Raw genomic sequence first — 19,719 nt, forward strand, 5'->3', positions numbered from 1 at the left:
AAGTCTGCTGTCAATCTAAGGCTAACTGTATATCAAGATTCATTCAGTAATTTATATCCTAAATATAGTATACAGTTCTTAACCTTTTCTCTAAACATATTGTTGATTTTAATATACACGAGATATTAATAAATTTAATAGTTATTTGAAATTAAAGAGATTAATGTATTTATTTGGCTCTATGTCTTGTTAACTTAACAGATTGTAACTGGACGGCAGTGATGATGATGGGTGTGGCGTCGGGGTTGATGGTGGCAGTATTCATGGTGGACGCTCGGCTGCCTCACCCTCATGGTAGGTGCTGAGGCGAATCATATTATTTGCTACCCCTCTACAGTCTTTGAGGGAGAGAGTTTTATAATTTTTAATGTATTTTTTTGATACTTCAAATGTTTAACCTCCAGTCAGGGTTTTTTCGAAAAAAATTCTTGCCTCTGCTTAAGAATTTATTGACTCTGAACACTTCCATTTCATAGTCCTCAATGGTACAGGTTCTGTTGCTTCTGGCAGATGATTACCCTGGGCTGAACCACACACACACACACATACACACACCTGAATGTTTTAGTCCCAGCCGATGGGGAGGCATTATGGGTACTTGTGCCACGTGACCACCCGCGCCACACTGCTTCTATCATATACTGTGTGGCATACCATCCACCTCGCTCACCCACCAGAGACATTCTTATCAATCACCTCATTACCACCTCAGAGTTAGGTACCCATGTGCCAAGTTAGTATTATGAGGGGATTATAACGAAATTGATACCACTGATATCCAGGACCAGTTGTCACTATCACAAGTTGTGACCTTCCCCACACACGGTCAAAATACCCTTGACCTTATCTTAACTGGCTTAGCGGACCGGTGCCAACCACCAATGCTTCCTATCGGTTGTAGCGCACACCTAGCAGTGCTCTGATCCCCAGCTGCCATTACCAGCCAAGTGCCGATTACTGACTCTGCAGTGCGTCTCTAGGGACTGTGGATAGTTCACCAACCCTGGACTAAAGTACTTAGTGTGGATGACGTGGACACCAAATGGATAAATTGCACGACGACCATCACGGAAGCTCACCATCACTTCTTCCCCGAGAAATCCATTAGATATCACACTCAGCTGACTTGCCCTGGATCACTCCTCGGATCAAAAGACTTATGCAACAGAGGGACTGAGCCTTTTATCTCAATGACCACAACCGCTACAGGTCCCTTCGCAATCAAGTCATCCGTGAAATGCATACTGCAAAGAAGTCCCACTACCCAACCAAGTTGCAACATTTGAAGCAGACCATCAACAGTCAGTGGTATGGTAAGCTTAAAGAACTCTGTGGACTAACCAATAAGACACACCCCCTCGTTTTCCTTAGCCATCTCACTAATGGTGACGTAGTTGAGCAATTAAACAACATTTCGCTACTATATGCCAGACGCTCCTCAGGGTTGACACAATCAATCTCGCTGCTTACCCACCAGTCCCCCTTCCCACTGACTTAGTAAAAGAATTTGAACTAGCAAAACGTCTGGACAAGCTTAAGTTTAATCTCTCCACCACCCCCATTGACTTACCAATGAAATTCTACGAGGAGTTCTCCCCGGAACTAGCTATACCCCTCTGCTCCATCATCAATGCTTTCCTCAGACAAGCAAGATGCCCAGCTGACTGGAAGACCTCATATGAATCACGAGTGCCCAAGTCAACCGGCCCACAATCCTTCAATGAGCTACGACCCATTGCCATCACCCTAATACTCAGCTAAATCTGTGAAAGTGTCGTGCTTGACTGGGCTTACTCCTGATATCGCAGCCGCCATAGATCCTCAGCAATTTGGCAATATGAAAACTTCCTCCACCACTCACTGTCTTGTCAGCATTCTCGATTACATATACTGCCATCTGGAAAAACTAAAGACGTCTGTGGCTGTCGCCTTCATTGGCTCACCAAAGTTTTTGATCTAGTCGACCACAATTTAATCATCATCAAAGCTATCAACCTCGGGTTTCGAAGAAGTTTTAATAATAATAATGGTTGCCCCTCGTGTACGAGGATGGCCGGCCCTAGGGCCACCTAGACGTGAATCTGTTTAAGGTGTAGAAGCTGTTACCAACACAACAAGTTAACGAGTTGCATTACCCAGTGTCAAGGAATAGTCCGAGAAGACCAGACAACTCGCCAACTGCGTTGGCTAACCATTACACCGGAATATGATCCGCCAATCGATTAACATTCAGGTCTCCAATTACTGCTGGGCAGACAGAGGCAAATGGCGTAAAGAAACTTGCCCATAGTTTCACTCTACCCGGGGATCGAACCCGGGTCCGATCGCTTGCGACGCAAGGAAGCTGACCATCACACCATAGGTCTCCAAGTCATATACCATGGCTTGCAGACTTCCTTACTGACCGACGCCAAGCCATACGCTTCCGAGGGGCTATCTCTACTTTTCAGTCTCTCACCTGCCGCGTCCTCCAAGGCACCAAGATGGGACCGCTCTGCTTCCTTATGCTTATAAGCTTATCTATGATGCCCTAAGAGAAACCTCAGCTTGCTGGAAATATGTCGACGACTCCACCCTAGGGATCAGTGTTAACAACTCGGCTCCCGACTACACTGCCCTCCAGGATTTATTGAACAGTCTCTAAAATTAGGCCACTAACAACCACGTCACCATCAACCATACGAAGACCATGGTTATGCACATCAACCTCTCCTCCGACCTTGTCCCACCTCCCTCCATAACTTTGGGCCCCAACACACTCCAGGTTGTGGACTCCACTAAGTTCCTCGGCGTCACTATAGATAAAAAACTAAATTGGAAAACACACGTCAGTATAGTTGTCAAATCCTCGACTTTTCGTCTTCACTTCCTCCGCCGACACAATCCGTCGGAGTTCCTGCCTCCAAGCTCCTCAGTGTTAACTCAACATTCATGCTTCCCAAGCTCACCTATGCCTCCCCTACTTGGTCTTCCCCCTAAATGCCACACAACGTAAACACCTAGAAAAAGTGCAAAAGTGGGCATGCAATATTATTCTCTGCTCTTCTTACACCACATATCAAGAAACACTCAACACACTGACCCTCTCGGCTGTCTCTCACCATCACCATGACCTCATCTGCAAATTTGGTAAGAATCTTCTGCACCATCCTCGACACCGGCTCCTACTTTCCTCTAAGTTCGCTTGTCCTCGAATTGCTGTTCGACACCACAACTGCATCCAGCCCATACTAGCACGAACTGATCGCTATATGAACATTAGGGTGTGTCATAGGAGGGAAGATCAGCTAAAACTAATGGCCCATCACTTTTTTGGTAGATTTTAGTGTATATAAACAGAAAATAATTTCAGTTTCAATATTTTGCAACCTTTTGCTAGGTAAATTTTAGCGTGAAATTTATCGAAAATCTAACGTACAGCTGCATTAGTGCATTACAATTAAATAGTGAACATTGCTTTCTGACTTCATTCTTTAACAACCCAACTAACAATATTTTTTCTGTTTCAGATTCTGATGCATTTATAAGTTGATAATATTTGCGATGGCTGCTTGTGTCAGGACGAGGAACCAAAAATCCAGCCATCTCAGTCACTATCTTGGGTCTGGGAGAGAGCTCCTGAAGTCGGAGTTGCCTACATTGAGAGATGCTTTGAGATACGGTGTTTTAATGAGGCAAATCAGTGAAAAGAACCAAAGAACTTACACAAACAAAGACATTGCCAGTGATATGACCAAAGCTGTCTTGCACAGCACACTCTGGCTAATGCTCAGTTCAAGCCTCCAGTCATAACAAGTCAGAAGAAGATTAGTGAGAGACTGCTAGCCAGTTGGGAAAAGGCAAGAGATATCTCTCTTGGGAGAGGAAAACTTGCAGTTAAGGACAGCTTTGCCAAGCAACTGGACCAGTTATTTGACATAATTACTTGCAAGTGCCCAATTGTTCTCTGTCCTGAGTTTGGATGCGATCGTGAATGTAAATCCGAGGCCCACATCTCCTGTATTTGCAAGCGTGAACTGAAGATTCCTGTGATCGAACTGGCATTTTCAAAGCACAGAGAGAGAAGACTGGCAGTATAGGGGCTCTCATGATTTCTAGCCAAGATATTCCGGAGTCCAAGAGACAGGAGGCTGCCACAGAGAGACAGAAGAGGAGAAGAGTTGCCGAGGAAAAGAGACTTGAGAAGGCCCAGGGTGAGGTAAAAAAGGCCGATGATTGGAGTCAAGCTGATTCAGAGTTTAATGACTTCCCCATGGCTGATCCGAGTGCTGACCAGGAGAATGGTGACTTTGTCCCTAACCCAGAAAATAATGATCCCAAACCTTCCAGGCATAAGATTCGAAATAGGAAAGATATCCCGAGCATAGCTCTGGCCAGCATGCGACACCACACTGGTCTCAGAGAAACTGCAGAGATAGCAACAGCTGCCTGGACTGACGGTGGTTTGATAACACCTGATGATGTTCACCTGGTGATAGATCATAACAAAGTAAGGAGAGCTCAGGAGAAACTTGTCAGTAACCTAGAAGAGGAGTTTGATAAGGGGATAAGAGAAAATGGAATCAATTGTTTGTTCTTTGATGGGAGAAGGATGACACTAAAGTGTTCATGAAAGTTGGAGATTCTGACAAGTTGTTCCCTGCCATGGTGAAGGAGGAACACTACTCCTGCTGCAGTGAACCAGGAGGGAAGTATTTGTGGTATTTCACTCCAGAGAAAGATGACATCAGGAAACCAGCTGAGATAGTGGCAGATAACATTGTGAACTGGCTCAGAGAGAGGAACGTAGACCAGACCCTGCAGGCCATTGGAGGGGACAGCACCAACACGAACACAGGGTGGCAAGGGGGGTCATACAGTGGATAGAGCGGAAGATTGGGAGGAAGCTGGTCTGGATTGTTTGTGACCTCCACACCAACGAGTTGCCACTCAGACATCTGATCCAGGAGCTGGATGGCAAGACTCTTTCAAACAACAGATGGTCTGGTCCTCTTGGCAAGATGCTGGACTCTGCCACTGAGTTAGAAATAAACCCGAGCTTTGAAAAAATCACAGTTGGCCCTCCACTCGTTGAGCTTGCACATACTGTCATTGACGACCTGAGTACTGACCAGTACTATGGTTACATGATTTGCAGTGCCATCAAAACTGGGGTCATGCCTGATAGACTTGCTTACCTGCAGATAGGTCCAGTCTCACATTCTAGGTGGCTCACAACGGCTCTCAGGTTCTGCAGAATTTGGGTCGCTCATCATAAACTGAAAGGGAACCAGCTTCACAACCTGAGACTTATTGTCCAATTCATCGTGAGTGTCTACTTGCCAAATTGGTTCAACACCAAGGTCAAGTCATCGTTCTCCGAAGGTCCGAGGCATGTTCTCTTCCAGCTTGAGCTCCTGAGGAGTCAGCCAAGGAAGGTTGTTCAGATTGTGGAGCAGACTGTGAGGAGATCTTCCTGGTATGCTCATCCCGAGGCAGTTCTGCAGACAATGCTCTGCAGTAAGGATGAGGAGGAGAGAAGAGTGGCAGTCAAAAAGATCTTGGATATGAGACTTATGAGAGGATCTGGGCATGACGAATCAGTTGGTGACGATTCCTTCAGGGTCAGGAAGACTCCTGAAGTCAATCTAGGTGCCAAGACCCTCACTGATCTCATAGATCTGGATAACATCCAGGCTGGCAGTGAGCCCCCTCTTACCTGCAGCCTCACCAATGTTCAAGTCAGAGCTTTCCTGGACAACCCCATGCATGTCCCTGCCTGGCCCTCGCACACCCAGAGTATAGAGCGTTGTGTACAGCAAGTGAGCGAGGCCAGCAGTCACGTGTACAGCCAGGAGAGGAGGGAAGGCTACATCCGAGCTCAGGTGGTCAGCAGGGAGGTGATGAGTAGAAACAGAAGCAAGAAAGACATGTTCTCTATGGTGTGCAGCAACACCGGGTCGTAGTAGTAAAACCGGTTTTTGTATTTGATTATTTTGTTTTCTAAAGGAATATTAAATTTAATAAATGTGTCAAGATCATTCGTTTCACTATTCTGGATCATTTTCATCTTAATAAATTAACCTGATACATTTACTTTACTTTAAATAAACTATTTAGTGGTGTTGGTAAAAGGGTTGGAATACTGAATTTTCATAAGATTTCAAGTTAAAATTTACCTAGCAAAAAATAAAAACTTTTCAAATCTGAAGATATCACATGATTCTGCACATAGAACTACATCATTAATACCATGGGCCGATGTTTCAAACTTAAAAAAAAATTCGCCTCCGTATGACACACCCTATTGACCATGGAGACAGCTGCCAACCTGGTCTGTCGGGCCTTCCCTTTCCCCATCTCCTCCTGCCCATCTGGATTTATCAACATCCTCACACCAACAGTACAGTGCAAAGATTGATGATCAACCCATAAGTGATATACAGAAGTAAGAACTTCACTCGAAAGAAAGAAACAAATGTTAGTGACAATTGTGCTTAGCGGTCAGTGTTGACCTGGCCCTTGACGTGATACACCCAGCCCGCGGTACACTCACCACCACCAACACTGGATGAGAAGCTAAGAAAGACTCCAAACTACACCGGGAGAAAAGTGAGGACTCCCTACTCCACCCAGGTGAGGAACTATGAATTCCTAGCTACATCACATGAGGAACAAGAACCATCTCCAACACTATGTGTGAGCTGAAGGACCTGTGGTACATCTGCAGCTGTAGTGAGGTAGCGACTTAACAGCCAGGCTTGGTGCCGACATCAGGTCACAAGAATGTCTGCAGACCAGCTCCCATAGTACCAGATCTACAGTTAATCTATATGTTGACTCCATGTTTCTTATGTTTCTGTACTGAAAACTTTTGTCAATCAAGTGACCCACTCCCCTATTTCACCGTATGTAACTTATCATCTCTGTTCATTGTATATTTTCAGCCTTCGGGCTGCCATGGTATCTTAATAAACCGTTAATTATTATTAGTAATTATTATTATTATTATTACACACACACACACGCACATGTATAATTTGGGTTAAGGATGCATATAGCATCCCGTAATTGATAATGTAGGATTTTTTCTTAAAAATGTTATCAAATATTGGTAAGTAGTTTAAGTTTTAGCTTCGCTTGAAAGACTAAAATTCATAAACCGATTTAAAATTATATATTTATTCTTCTCAGCTGAACGACAGACACTGCCATTGTTGTCTGGGGTAGCAGACGCAGTTTTGTCAACTTTTTCGGATCCACATCTCAGTGTCTTCCTTTTCATTGACGGCAGCACCTTCACCTCGACTGTCGATAAGGTAATACATGATAATGCTTGAAAAGACAATCAGGACCTTGCCTTATGAATAACTATATACTATATTTATAGTTTTTTAAAATAGCTTTTTTATCTGTTAGGACATTAAGGTTTTTTTCAGTGTTGGTCATTTATGATATATTGAGGCAACAATTATTATTAACTAATTTTAGCATATATTTATTACAGGAACTGGGAAGACTCCCGGCCTCCTGGGGTGTGGCGGTGTTCGAGGTGGCAGTGGACGGCCAGGACGCTAACATGACTCAGGCGAAGCTCTCCCGGGTGGTCGACGAGGCTCGGCGGGTAGGTCACTCTCACATTGCTACTGAGGCGGGTTGGTCACTCACATTTTTCTTTTTCTTTTTTATAATGGCCTCCAGCCTCCCCCAATAGCTACACCTTCGCCACCATTTTATTACCTTAATATTAAATATCCAAATACATAAGTAGCTATCCTAGCTGTGTTGAGTTAGTTGATCCGCAGATCTATGCGGCATTCAGTGACTGTTGCCTCATAGTAAATATCTGCAATTGTTGTTTGCTTTGGGGCCGATGCTCTCGTTCCCCTGAGGCAGAGCAAAGCCGAACGAAGAAAAGAGAATGACAGTCGACATCTCATCCAGGCTGTAACATAACTTCTGGGCTACTGCATCTGTTCGGAGTCCACCTCCGCTAATCTGGCGTAGAAACATCTTGCACTTAGTCCCATCCCACCAGAGGTTGTGAACACTAGAGGAGTGAAGCTGCCTTGATCAACGTTCCTAATTCTCTCCCCGTATGCCCTTTTCTTGTCGTTCTCGTTCCTCCTGTGTGCAGCATCGAGAGCTAAGTTACGGTGACATGCGGCCATGGGATCAAAATTCTGATGTTGAAGAAGGCTAGCTGCCCCCATGTCCAGAATCCTCGAGCACTGACGTCAACACGGGCTTCAATGGATGTGTTAGAAGTCCTATGTTGGAAGATCTCATCGTCCAATGGAAGGAGGGTCGGTTCTACCCTGACATCAAGGCAGATTTCCTTCAACCTATTTGTTGTGAGATCCCTTACTCCGTCATGCCTCATGCACACCATAGCGTGATCGAGGTCATAGGAAGAGCCAAACACGCATTGGGAGGGCAAACCTTCTACTAGCCTACCGTTCCTTAGAGCATTGACATCTGTATATTCTTGTTTATTGAGACTGAAAGCATTTGCCCTTATTGGTAACGTAGTTAACCAGTTCGAGGCGCCCACTTCCTGCGCTATAGCTACTTTTTTCTTCAAATTCTCTGGTACTTGCAGCAACAATTTTTGCATCTTATCACTTTGGCTGAGCTGTCGTTCTGTCGTAATGGACCTTCGAATCTTGTTTGCTTCACTGGTATCTACCTCCCTGGCTGCGTTTTGAGCTATTATCTGGTCCGTGAGGGCTGCCGTGAGCTTAACTGAGTTTTGATGTTCGATGGCAGCAATCTCCTCTGGATAGGTCAGTCCCATTCCTCCCGGTCTCGGTGGTAGTGCAAGGAGTGATCTTTCTGCTGGGGTTAAGTGAGGGTGTTTCACTAATTTGGGAATGAAATTGACGCTGATAGATTCTTCCAGAGGGTGGAGGAGGGATCGATATCAGGGATATTGCACATCAGGTAATTCCAGCGATGCTTGACTCCATGGGTGAATGCAGCAAAAGCCGCATGTGGCTCTGTGTTAGCAATCTCAGACAGAGCTTGGATTTCCCTAACCCATTGATTCACCTTTCCCGTTACATACTCGGTCTTGAAGTCCGTCATGCCAATTGCTGCGCCTAGGTGTCTTTGGCCATCCTTTGTTATTTTGACCTCACTTCCAACGAACACCTCCATTGCCCGTTCATAATGTTTTGGCTTCACAATGAGGAAGGATTTGCTGGCGTTTGGTGGTACCCTATTTGTGGGCCTCGTGATGTTATCAAGTCCCACCACTTTTTGATGTCCTCCACTTTTCCTGCTCCTGTAAGGTCATCAGCGTACAACACTTGCTTGACCTCAGTTGTTTCAAATTATATTGTGTGTTGGAGCACGGATAGGCCTATTGTATACATTGCCATTGCAACAGGGTCCCCCTGCGTTGTTCCCTGTGTTGACTGTATGATGGTATCACCTCTTAGAGCCTTGTTGTTTACTATATAAAGGTCTGATGGATTCCTATAGGAGTTTCAACATACATTGCAATGCTTGGACTTGTGAAAGAGACCTAGGGGTACTTGTAAGCCCGGACTTACGGCCTAGAAAACAGTGCGTTAATGTTCGAAATAAGGCAAACAGAGTATTGGGTTTTATATCTAGAAGTGTAAGTAACAAGAGTGCAGAGGTCTTATTGCAACTATATCTTGCGCTAGTCAGGCCGCACCTCGATTATGCGGTTCAGTTCTGGTGCCCCTATTATAGAATGGATATAAATTCACGAGAGTTGGTGCAGCGAAGAATGACAAAAATGATTCCGGGACTTAGAAACCTTCCATATCAGGATAGGTTAAAGAAACTTAACTTGCATTCCCTAGAAAGACGAAGAGTGCGGGGAGATATGATAGAAGTATTTAAGTGGGTGAAAGGAATCAATAAAGGGGATATAGATAAAGTTCTTATAATATCTGAGCAAGATAGGACTCGGAGCAACGGATTCAAGTTGGATAAGTTTAGGTTTAGGAGGGAGATAGGAAGAAACTGGTTCACAAATAGGGTGGTGGACGAGTGGAACAAGTTTAGCAACTTTGTAGTAAGTGCGGGAACTCTGGAAAGTTTCAAAAGGAGGCTAGATAGATTCATGGATGATAGAGAGTGGTAGTAACTCTCGACAGGAGCTGCCATGCACAGGCCAACCGGCCTATTGCAGACTCCTTATTTTCTTATGTTCTTATGTAAAACGGCCTCACAATCACGCTGCTCAAATATCGTTCTCATGACGTGAATGGCAGCTTCCCCTCCAGCTTGATGGCCAGCACAAACTTGCAGGTTCCCTGCTGCTGCCCTGAAATCATCTTTTTCCACTTCCATTATGCATTTTCCGATGATCCGCCTCAGCACTTCCCACACTCCTATTGGCCTACATCCTGGATTCTTATAAAGGGGAATGAGGCGGCAGGCCGTCAGAGCATGGAGGTGCTGGCAGCACGAGGATGCCAGCTTTCTTGCGAGGACGGCAATGGCCGTGCAGAGATCACTTGCTACGGGGCCAAACTTGTTAGTGCTGAGGATGACTCTCCAACCGTTTGCATCCAGACATGAAGGGCCTGCACCTCCCTGAGGCTTCAGTGCCTTTTTCCACACCATCCCTCCTGAGGCGGGTAGGTCACTTTCACATTACTACTGAGGCGGGTAGGTCACTCTCACATTACTACTGAGGTGGGTAGGTCATTCTCACATTACTACTGAGGCGGGTAGATTACTTTCACATTACAACTCAGGCGGGTAGGTCTTTCACATTACTACTGAGGCGGGTAAGTCACTCTCACATTACAACTGAGGCGGGTAGTCACTCTTATATTACTACTGAGGCGGGTAAGTTACTCTTACATTACTACTCCGGTGGGTAGGTCACTCTCACTTTACTGCTGAAGCAGGTAAAAAATCACTGTCATTCCTCGCTGACCTCACTAGAGGAAAGTTCAATGACGATTTTAGCTCCCGGGCATTAACCGTCAGTGAAATGGCTAGTAATAACTGTGAACAGCTCTGTGTCCTTCTGAGGGCCGAGTTAGTGAAGGTGAAGGACGAAAACTTGAAAATTCATGAAGTGATTAAGAAGGATGAAAGAGGAAGACACGAGAGAGCGAGAGTCTGGCGAAAACATAGGCCACTAGAAGGTTATGAGAAGAAGAACGACCAAACTGGTGGTGAAGAAAGACAAGGAAAAGACTACGGCTCAGTATAGTAACTTTTTTAGCCTTTTGGTAGACGAATTGGATGGTAACATAGATCAGGACAAGGCTGACAAGGAAGGTACGAAAACCTTAATTGTTAGTGATTTCCAGGTACTGTACCTGGGTAGAGCTTTTTGTGCCAAAAATAGAAATAGAATGAAGGTGTGATTGCCAGGAGCTGCGGTGGGGGATATAGGTGACAGGGTGGACAATATCTTATCTGGTAATGGGAACAAACCCATTAGCTGCCTCAGTGTAGGAGACAATGATATTGGCCGGTGTAGGAGTGAGGAGCTCCTTGATAAATTCAAGACAGCCATCGAAAGTATTTGGGTTAAGGGAGGGATCCCTATCATGTATGTTAAGAACATAAGAACATAAGAATGGGGGGAAACTGCAGCGGGCTTATTGACCCATACTAGGCAGCCCTGTTTACACCCAACCCCCATCGCTCATATATCTGTCCAACCTACATTTGAAGCTACCCGGCGTATATTTGAAGCTACCCGCCGTATATTTGAAGCTACCCAGCGTATATTTGAAGCTACCCAGCGTATATTTGAAGCTACCCGCCGTATATTTGAAGCTACCAGGCGTATATTTGAAGCTCCCCGCCATATATTTGAAGCTACCCAGCGTATATTTGAAGCTACCCGCCGTATATTTGAAGCTACCCAGCGTATATTTGAAGCTACCCGCCGTATATTTGAAGCTACCCAGCGTATATTTGAAGCTCCCTGCCGTATATTTGAAGCTACCCAGCGTATATTTAAAGCTACCCGCCGTATACGTGAAGCTACCCGGCGTATATGTGAGGCTACCCGGCGTTTCCCCCCCCCAAAAAAAATCAGCTCCCCCCTCTCCCCTCGCTTTCCATCACTCCAAAGACCACTCCCCCACCCTCCTCTTCCCGCGAAAAAACCCTCTCCCTACCTCCCACAACACATAAAGACCTCCCCCTCTCTCTTCTCCTCTCAAAAAAAGACCCTTCCCCCTCCCACACAACACAGAGACCTCCCCCCCACCTTTTCGCTTCTAAGAAGAACCATCCTCCTCCTCCTTCATTTCCCCTCTAAAATACCCCCTCCAAAATACTCCTCTCCCTCCGCCCCCTCTGCAAATCACCCTCCTCCTCCTTCCTTTTCCCTACAAAACACCCTCCACCTCCTTCTTTTCCCCTCCAAAATACACTCTCCAACATCCACTCCCCCCAAAATACCCTCCTCCTCTCCCTCCCCCAACATACACATAGACTGTCTAGAAGGAGAGTTGGCAATGAATGGTTGTCAAGGGCAGTTGGTGTTAACGGCCGTCGTGATAGATATTGCAAGTCAATATCAATCCCATTCATTGACAATTGGGACAACTTTTACGGCAGAGGGGACCCTTATGCTAGGGATGGGGTGCATTTGTCTAGGGATGGGGTGCATTTGTCTTGGGATGGGTTGGCAACCTTGGCTGGCTTTCTCGAGACGGCAGTTTACATGATGTCGAAGTCTTTAAAGTGCTTGGGGAACATGTGAACATGGGGATTGAGAAGACTACAGTGGGAGCAAACAAAATGAAAAGTTACAGAGAACTAGTGCTAGGAATGATGACAAAACTAAATTAGGCAGGGAGTTAAAACCTATCTTAAATGTCTACTACTCAAACAATAAAAGTATGAGAAACAAAATGGACGAAATCGTTGGTATGTACCGAAAAATTTTGATTTAATTGCATTCACTGAAACATGGATAAACTTAGACTCATATGAGTTACCTGTCGAATAGCTAATTAAAGGTTACAAATTGTTCCATACCGGCAGGCAAATTAGGAAAGGAAGAGGGGCTAGCAATCTATGTCAGGGATAATCTGAAGTGTGAAATCAATAAGGAAATAAAAAGCTGAACTGAATACAGAAACAATTTGGATAGGCGATTTTAACTTTAGTCAAATAGATTGGACAGACCTTCCGGATAACTCAGAATCAGAGGATTTTCTTGTAACAGTTCAGGACTGTTTCCCAAGTCAACATACAGCCGAACCTACTCGGGGTAATGATATACTAGATATAGTTCTGTCAAAAAGAGAAAACCTCATTAGTAAAGTCGAGGTAGGGAACGAACTAGCTAACATCGATCACAAAGAAGTGAGATTCAAAGTAGAACTTAATATCAGTCGCAAGGAAAATCACATCAAAGTCCCAGATTTCAGAGCAAACTTTGAAAGGTTGAAAATGCAGCTTAGAGAAGGGGGCATTACGTTTGGGGGGTTAATTAAATGTCCTCATGTGCGGTGACCTCACACAATGTACCCACAGAGGGAGACCACACTTTACCTGGTGACCTCACACAATGTACCCACAGAGGGAGACCACACTTTACCTGGTGACCTCACACAATGTACCCACAGAGGGAGACCACACTTTACCTGGTGACCTCACACAATGTACCCACAGAGGGAGACCACACTTTACCTGTAGGTGCGCGTGATCTAGGTATATGCTGATAACCACAAGGAAAAAAGAAAACACGAAGTTCCCGAGCGCTTTCGTGTAATTCACATCTTCAGGGGTGAGTACAGACTAGAGAGAGTAATACAAATCAAGGTGTATATATACAGTAGAGGAGGGTGAGATCAAGTCCACAATGGTCAGGTCACTAGGTAGTGACCCTACTAATCTTCAAAAACACCATTTTTGGTGTTATCCTGAATTCTAGTCTAGGTTAGTTTATATTCTTGAATTATGTATTTATGGGAGTTGTCTAAGTGAGAAGTAACCCCTTTTCGTGAACAGTGAAAGTGCGTTTCTTTCAGAGTCATTGATTGATCTGATTGTGGTAATTACGAGTACATCCCTGGCGAAGCAACAGCTTAGGTCATATGCCGCCGAATTAAATTAAAGCTTAGAAGGTTAAAACAAATAATGCAAGGTAAAACAAAAACCAAACATTAATAATAAATAGCATAGTTCTTGCTTCACAAATATTTAGTCGTTAATAGATAAAGCTCAAAGTTTGTGTAGAAGACCAGTTTCCTCTACGAAAGAGGTCACCTCCCGCGGCACCTACTCACTCCCCCAGCACCAAAGAGACACGGTAAGACCCGTCTCCCCCTGGCACTTGGAGACTTGCTTTCGATGAAAATCTCTAAGACTGGGGTACTCCACCAGGAGACGAGACAAACTCTGAACCTGGAGATACTGGCGTCGAATTTCAAAGGGTGGCTCATCAGCATCAACCAGTAAACTCGGGATTGGCGAGGACGTTATAGCACCGGTCGCCAGGCGCACTCTAGCATTGTGAATAGAGTTCAGTGTACTGAGTCTAGCCTCAGTGGCTGAGGAGTACATCTTCACACCCATAATCCAGTTTGGGTCTACCTAGCATATGGTAATGGTATAGCAGAGTTCCTCAGTCAGCACCCCACGACGTGTGCCCCAAGACTCTTAGAAACTTGAGAATACGTTGGCAAGACTCTTTGGGTTAACGAATATGTAGCTGTCACGTAAGAGAAAGTGGGAAAACGTTTAAACATGGGAGAAAGAGCGGGAGAGCGAGAGAGTTGTGCAAATGATAAGAAGATGCGAATATTTCTACTTTCATCCTGTTGGTCCATCACCCTTAGCACCGTCTATCCACTCTCCACTAAAGTCAGGTATAAATGGAACAAGAAGAGATAACTATATTAATTATCGATGCTGAAATCTGGTTCCCAAAGCCCTGAGAGTCATGGGTGTCACTTTAATGTGTATGTAATAATAATAATAATAATAATAATTAACGGTTTATTGAAAGAGCTTGGCAGCCAGAAGGCTGAAAATATACAGTTACATATTTGGGGAATGGGTTACGAATTACAAATAATATACAAGTAACATAAGTGACACAAATAAGACATATAATAACTAGATGTGGAAAAGCTCAAACTACAGTTCATTTCAACATAGTGACAGTGTAAGGAGCATTGTTTACTGGGAGTGAATACACTGATTTATTACAAGTTATTGATAATTTTTACAATGGTTGGGACTGGACTGTTCTTATAGCGATCAGTTCGTGCACGTATGGGCTGGATGCGGTTGTGGTGTCGAACAGCAATTCTCGGACAAGGGATCTCAGGTGGTAGTAGGAGCCGGTGTCGAGGATGGTGCAGAAGCTTCTTACCAAATCTGCAGATGAGGTCGTGGTGATGGTCAGTGAGAGTCGAAAGGGTCAGTGTGTTGAGCGCTTCTTGATATGTGGAGTAGGAAGGGGAGAGAATAATCTTGCATGCCCTCTTTTGCACTTTTTCTAGGTGTTTACGTTGTGTGGCATTTAGGGAGGAAGACCAGGTGGGGGAGGCATAGGTGAGCTTGGGAAGTATGAATGTTGTGTAAACACTGAGGAGCTCGTGTGCAGGAACTCCGAGGGACTTGAGTCGGCGTGATATGTGTGATAAAATATTTATATAATATATAACTCTTATCCTAAGCTATCCGCAACACCCGCATCTCTATTGCTGAGACAGGAAGGTCAGTCTCACATTATTACTGAGGCGGGTAGATCACTCTCACAAAACTTCTACCATGTTGACGTCAACAGCTGCGGCAGGTGTCATGGTGCGTGACGGTGGTGGTGGTGAGCGACGACCCAACATTCCTCGCCATGTTCGCCGAGTGGTCCCTCAAGGGCCGCCTCCTGGTGTGGTCGACGAGGCTCCTAGTTGTCACCCGCCTGCCCCTCTCGCGCCTCCATCCCCTACACAAGTTACTCTCCGTGACCAACTCCATGTTGCTCATCATCAAGGATTCTTCGGAATATCTTAGGTAGGATTAAGAAAAAGCGTAATAATATTTTAAGAAATTTAACAAGTGAACGAATGGAATATTGAGTGGAACTGTTTTTTCCGCTATTGAATTCAAGTTCATTCACAGGTCCAGCGTGTACATGAAATTACCATACAGCTTGCCGGATGATCAGGGGTTGTTAATTGCTTCCTGGACTTCCCAAAGAGGCATTTTTCTCACCATCAACCTCCCGCTCTTCCCTGACAAATTCCATCGGCGAGTATCTGTACTGTTATGTACTTTGTAGTCAGGGCCGGATTTACCAATAGGCTAAGTAGGCCATTGGCCTAGGTCCCACCGGTATCTGGGGGTCCACTGAAACTAATTTGTCGCGCAGCGTGCCAGCGTATAACCTTGTTTCAAGTGTACACCGAGTATTTCATTATATAATACATTCACAATCATGTGGGCCCCTGTACAATAAGTATAGGGCCCGGAGTATGGGGCCCCTGTACATTAAGTATAGGACAGCAGTGGTCTTCAACTGGTGGGCCATGGGGTGGGCCACGGACTGGGCCCTATAGTAAAATGAAGAAAATAAGATAAAATAAGATAATAAAATAAAATGTATATACATTTTTTAATTGTCCGTGTCCCATCATCGCTCTATCTATCTATTTATCTATCTATCTATGCATGGAGAGAGAGAGAGAGAGAGAGAGAGAGAGAGAGAGAGAGAGAGAGAGAATAAACTTCAAGAAACCTTCAGCACCTTGACGTGTGAAGGACAGGATCGTTTCACGTTCAGTACGTGTCAGGGTTACCGTTGGTTTGCTGACAGCTCGCTCAGCCAGTCAGTATCTTCTCAGCCTCAGCTCAGTGATATTTTATATTGTGTAGCGGCACTCATTATTTACTAATAATATTTTACATGTTGCATTAAATGGACTTCAGTGTTATATTACGTGTGTTTTTATGTCTATTTTTTGTGATATTGGCATCTCTTATAGACTTACACTATTTTTTTGCTTACAGATTATTCTTGGGGATTCTCATGAGATAAATATGTTGTCCCTGAAAAAATATCTGAGTGACTCACAAAAGAGAAAGTTAAAAGCAGCCAAAGCTGCACAACTGCAATCAGTTCCAAAGCTGGAAAAACTGGCAGCGTAGAGTTGCTGAACATGAAAGTAGCAAAGAGCATAAAATCTCAGGTACTACTTGTGGTGTGAGGGAAATTACAGCAAGGCGAATTGATTCCACTTTGGCTTTGTAAGTAGAATTGGAGAGAAAATACTGGAAAGATGTTCTATTGCGCATAGTTGAAACACTAAAATTTTTAACATCAAGAGGTCTTCCTCTCAGAGGTAGTGATGAAAGAATAGGCTCTAGCAACAATGGGAATTACCTTGGAGTAATGGAACTCCTGGCAAAATTTGACCCTTTTCTTGCACAGCATCTGGAGAAGTATGGTGCTGTAGGTAGTGGAAAGACTTCATATCTCTCAAAAACGATTTGTGAGGAAATGGTCAATCTAATGGCTGAAGAAATTCACTCAATTATCATAAGTGAAGTGAAACAAGCCAAATGTTATTCAGTTAGTGTAGATTCCACACCGGATGTTAGTCATACTGACCAACTTACATTCATAGTTCGTTATGTCAAACCTGATGGCAAACCTGTTGAGCGATTTCTAAAGTTCATAGACATACATGATCATGGTGCAGAGAGCATAGCCTCAACTGTTGTACAGTTAATTAAAGATGTTGGTCTTGATTTGAGTGACCTGAGAGGGCAGAGTTATGACACTGCTGCCAATATGTCAGGCATTTACACTGGTCTCCAAGCCAGAATAAAGGCTATGAATCCCCTGGCATATTATGTCCCTTGTGCAGGTCACTCTTTGAACCTTGTAGGAACATCAGCTGCCAGCAGTTGCCTTGGGTCTGTTTCATATTCCAGATTTTTGCAAGCCTTATACAACTTCTTCTCAGCCTCCACATATAGATGGGATCACTTGAAAGCTGCACTACCTGCTGAAGGGATCGTAGTGAAATCCCTTTCAGAAACTCGCTGGATGCGAGGGCTGATGCTGTTAAAGCAGTGTTTTTACATTACCTTGAGATAAAGTCAGCACTGGAGAACATATGTTCTGACAGTAGACAAACTGTGGCTACAAAGCTTGAATGTGAAGGCCTCATAAGACAAATGGAAGCATTTGAAACAGCACTTCTTACTGTAATATGGTATAAAATCTTAACAAGGTCTAATGCAACCAGCTTATCACTTCAAAAAGTTGAGACCGACCTTCTGTCAGTTGTGAAACTGTATGAGAGTTTGATCTCCTTCGTCTCAGAAATGAGACAGGGTCAGTTTGATGAAATAGAAGATCAGGCTAGGGCTTTTGCTGAGCCTGTCTACACTGAGACAACACAAAGAACAAAAAAGAAAAACTTTTCTTTGATGAATCAGTTGGCACTGAAACTCAACTTGATCCACGTGAGAAGTTCAAGGTGGACAATTTCTACACCATATTAGATTGCCTTAGAAATGAATTAGAGCACAGAGTGAATGCCTACTCAGAAATAAAGAAGCTGTTTAGCTTCTTAACGGAGTATGACAGAATGAAATATGATGATCTCAAAGCCCAACTGGAATTGGTTGTCAGTACCTATTCCAGTGACCTGGAAGCATCTGTTCTAGATGATTTTTTGCAATTTAAAGACATTTTGTCTTCTGAATCTGACAGGTCAGTGACAAACATCTCCACTTTGCTGAGGTCCAAAGATGGTATTTTGACAACTGCCTTTCCCAACATTAGTACCTTGGTAAGAATTTTCCTTACCATCCCCATTACAAATTGTGAAGGAGAGAGGTCTTTCTCTACTCTATCTAGGGTGAAAAATCACCTGAGGCCTACCATGGGACAAACCAGATTAAACTTACTTTCATTATTATGCATTGAATCTGGCCTCCTACAATCCCTTGACACAAACAGTATCATTGCCAAATTTTCCATGAAAAAACGTAGGAAGAATTTATTTTGAAATTCACACAGTTTGCTGTACTTCATGTGTTTGCAAAATTGATTATGCTTCAAGTTAATTGTATTTCTTTCATTATTCCCATATATAAGATGTACATGATATAGAACTAATTTGATTAAAAGTAATGATGTGTCACATTGTGTTAAAATTCTTATTTCTTACATTATAATATTATGATATTATGTAATATTTGATGACATTTGGCCATTGCAAAATAATTACAGTAAAATATATATATATATATATATATATATATATATATATATATATATATATATATATATATATATATATATATATATATATATATAGATTATTGAAACATGCAAACATTTCTATAAATTTGGGGGCCCACAAGTAGGTAAATCCGGCCCTGTTTGTAGTACCCCAATTTAATGTGCGGTGACCACCCATACTTGTTTGACTGTAATCTAGGTCCTGATGTATACACATGGTCATCAAGGAGACCGTACATTCTTCATTAAACCGGCTTTCATGAACTTTTGAAAGTCGACAGATTGTATGTTATGTATTATTATTTAAAATTCTTTCACATTATGCCAATGAGTCGGTGATTGCCTTGATATCGTTATGGAAGAGTTTGTGATATTAAACCTTGCAACAGAACTCCTCCCACCATTCAGTATTAGGTTTTAGTTTAATGTGTCTTTGAAGTTGGTGTTATATTTATAGTCTACTATACCTTGAGACGTTCTTTACTGACCAATAAATATTGCCTAAGTCCTAA

The 19,719-nt window shown here is 43.6% G+C and overlaps 1 protein-coding gene across 1 annotated transcript in view; it reads left to right on the forward strand.

The window, feature by feature from the left end:
* The window catches only part of LOC121866764 (probable glutamate receptor), a gene marked incomplete at its 3' end in the record, with an annotated part of 52,297 nt that overhangs the window by 20,440 nt on the left and 12,138 nt on the right, over window positions 1-19,719 (forward strand). Inside the window, exons 2-6 of the mRNA XM_042366459.1 lie at window positions 202-294; window positions 7,174-7,298; window positions 7,487-7,603; window positions 15,740-15,963; window positions 16,072-16,200. Of these exons, the coding sequence (XP_042222393.1) occupies window positions 222-294; window positions 7,174-7,298; window positions 7,487-7,603; window positions 15,740-15,963; window positions 16,072-16,200 (668 nt within the window). The remainder of the gene's footprint in view (window positions 1-201; window positions 295-7,173; window positions 7,299-7,486; window positions 7,604-15,739; window positions 15,964-16,071; window positions 16,201-19,719) is intronic.

This window comes from Homarus americanus, unplaced genomic scaffold (assembly GCF_018991925.1).
Source record: "Homarus americanus isolate GMGI-L3 unplaced genomic scaffold, GMGI_Hamer_2.0 scaffold31069, whole genome shotgun sequence".
Taxonomy (NCBI): Eukaryota; Metazoa; Arthropoda; class Malacostraca; order Decapoda; family Nephropidae; genus Homarus; species Homarus americanus.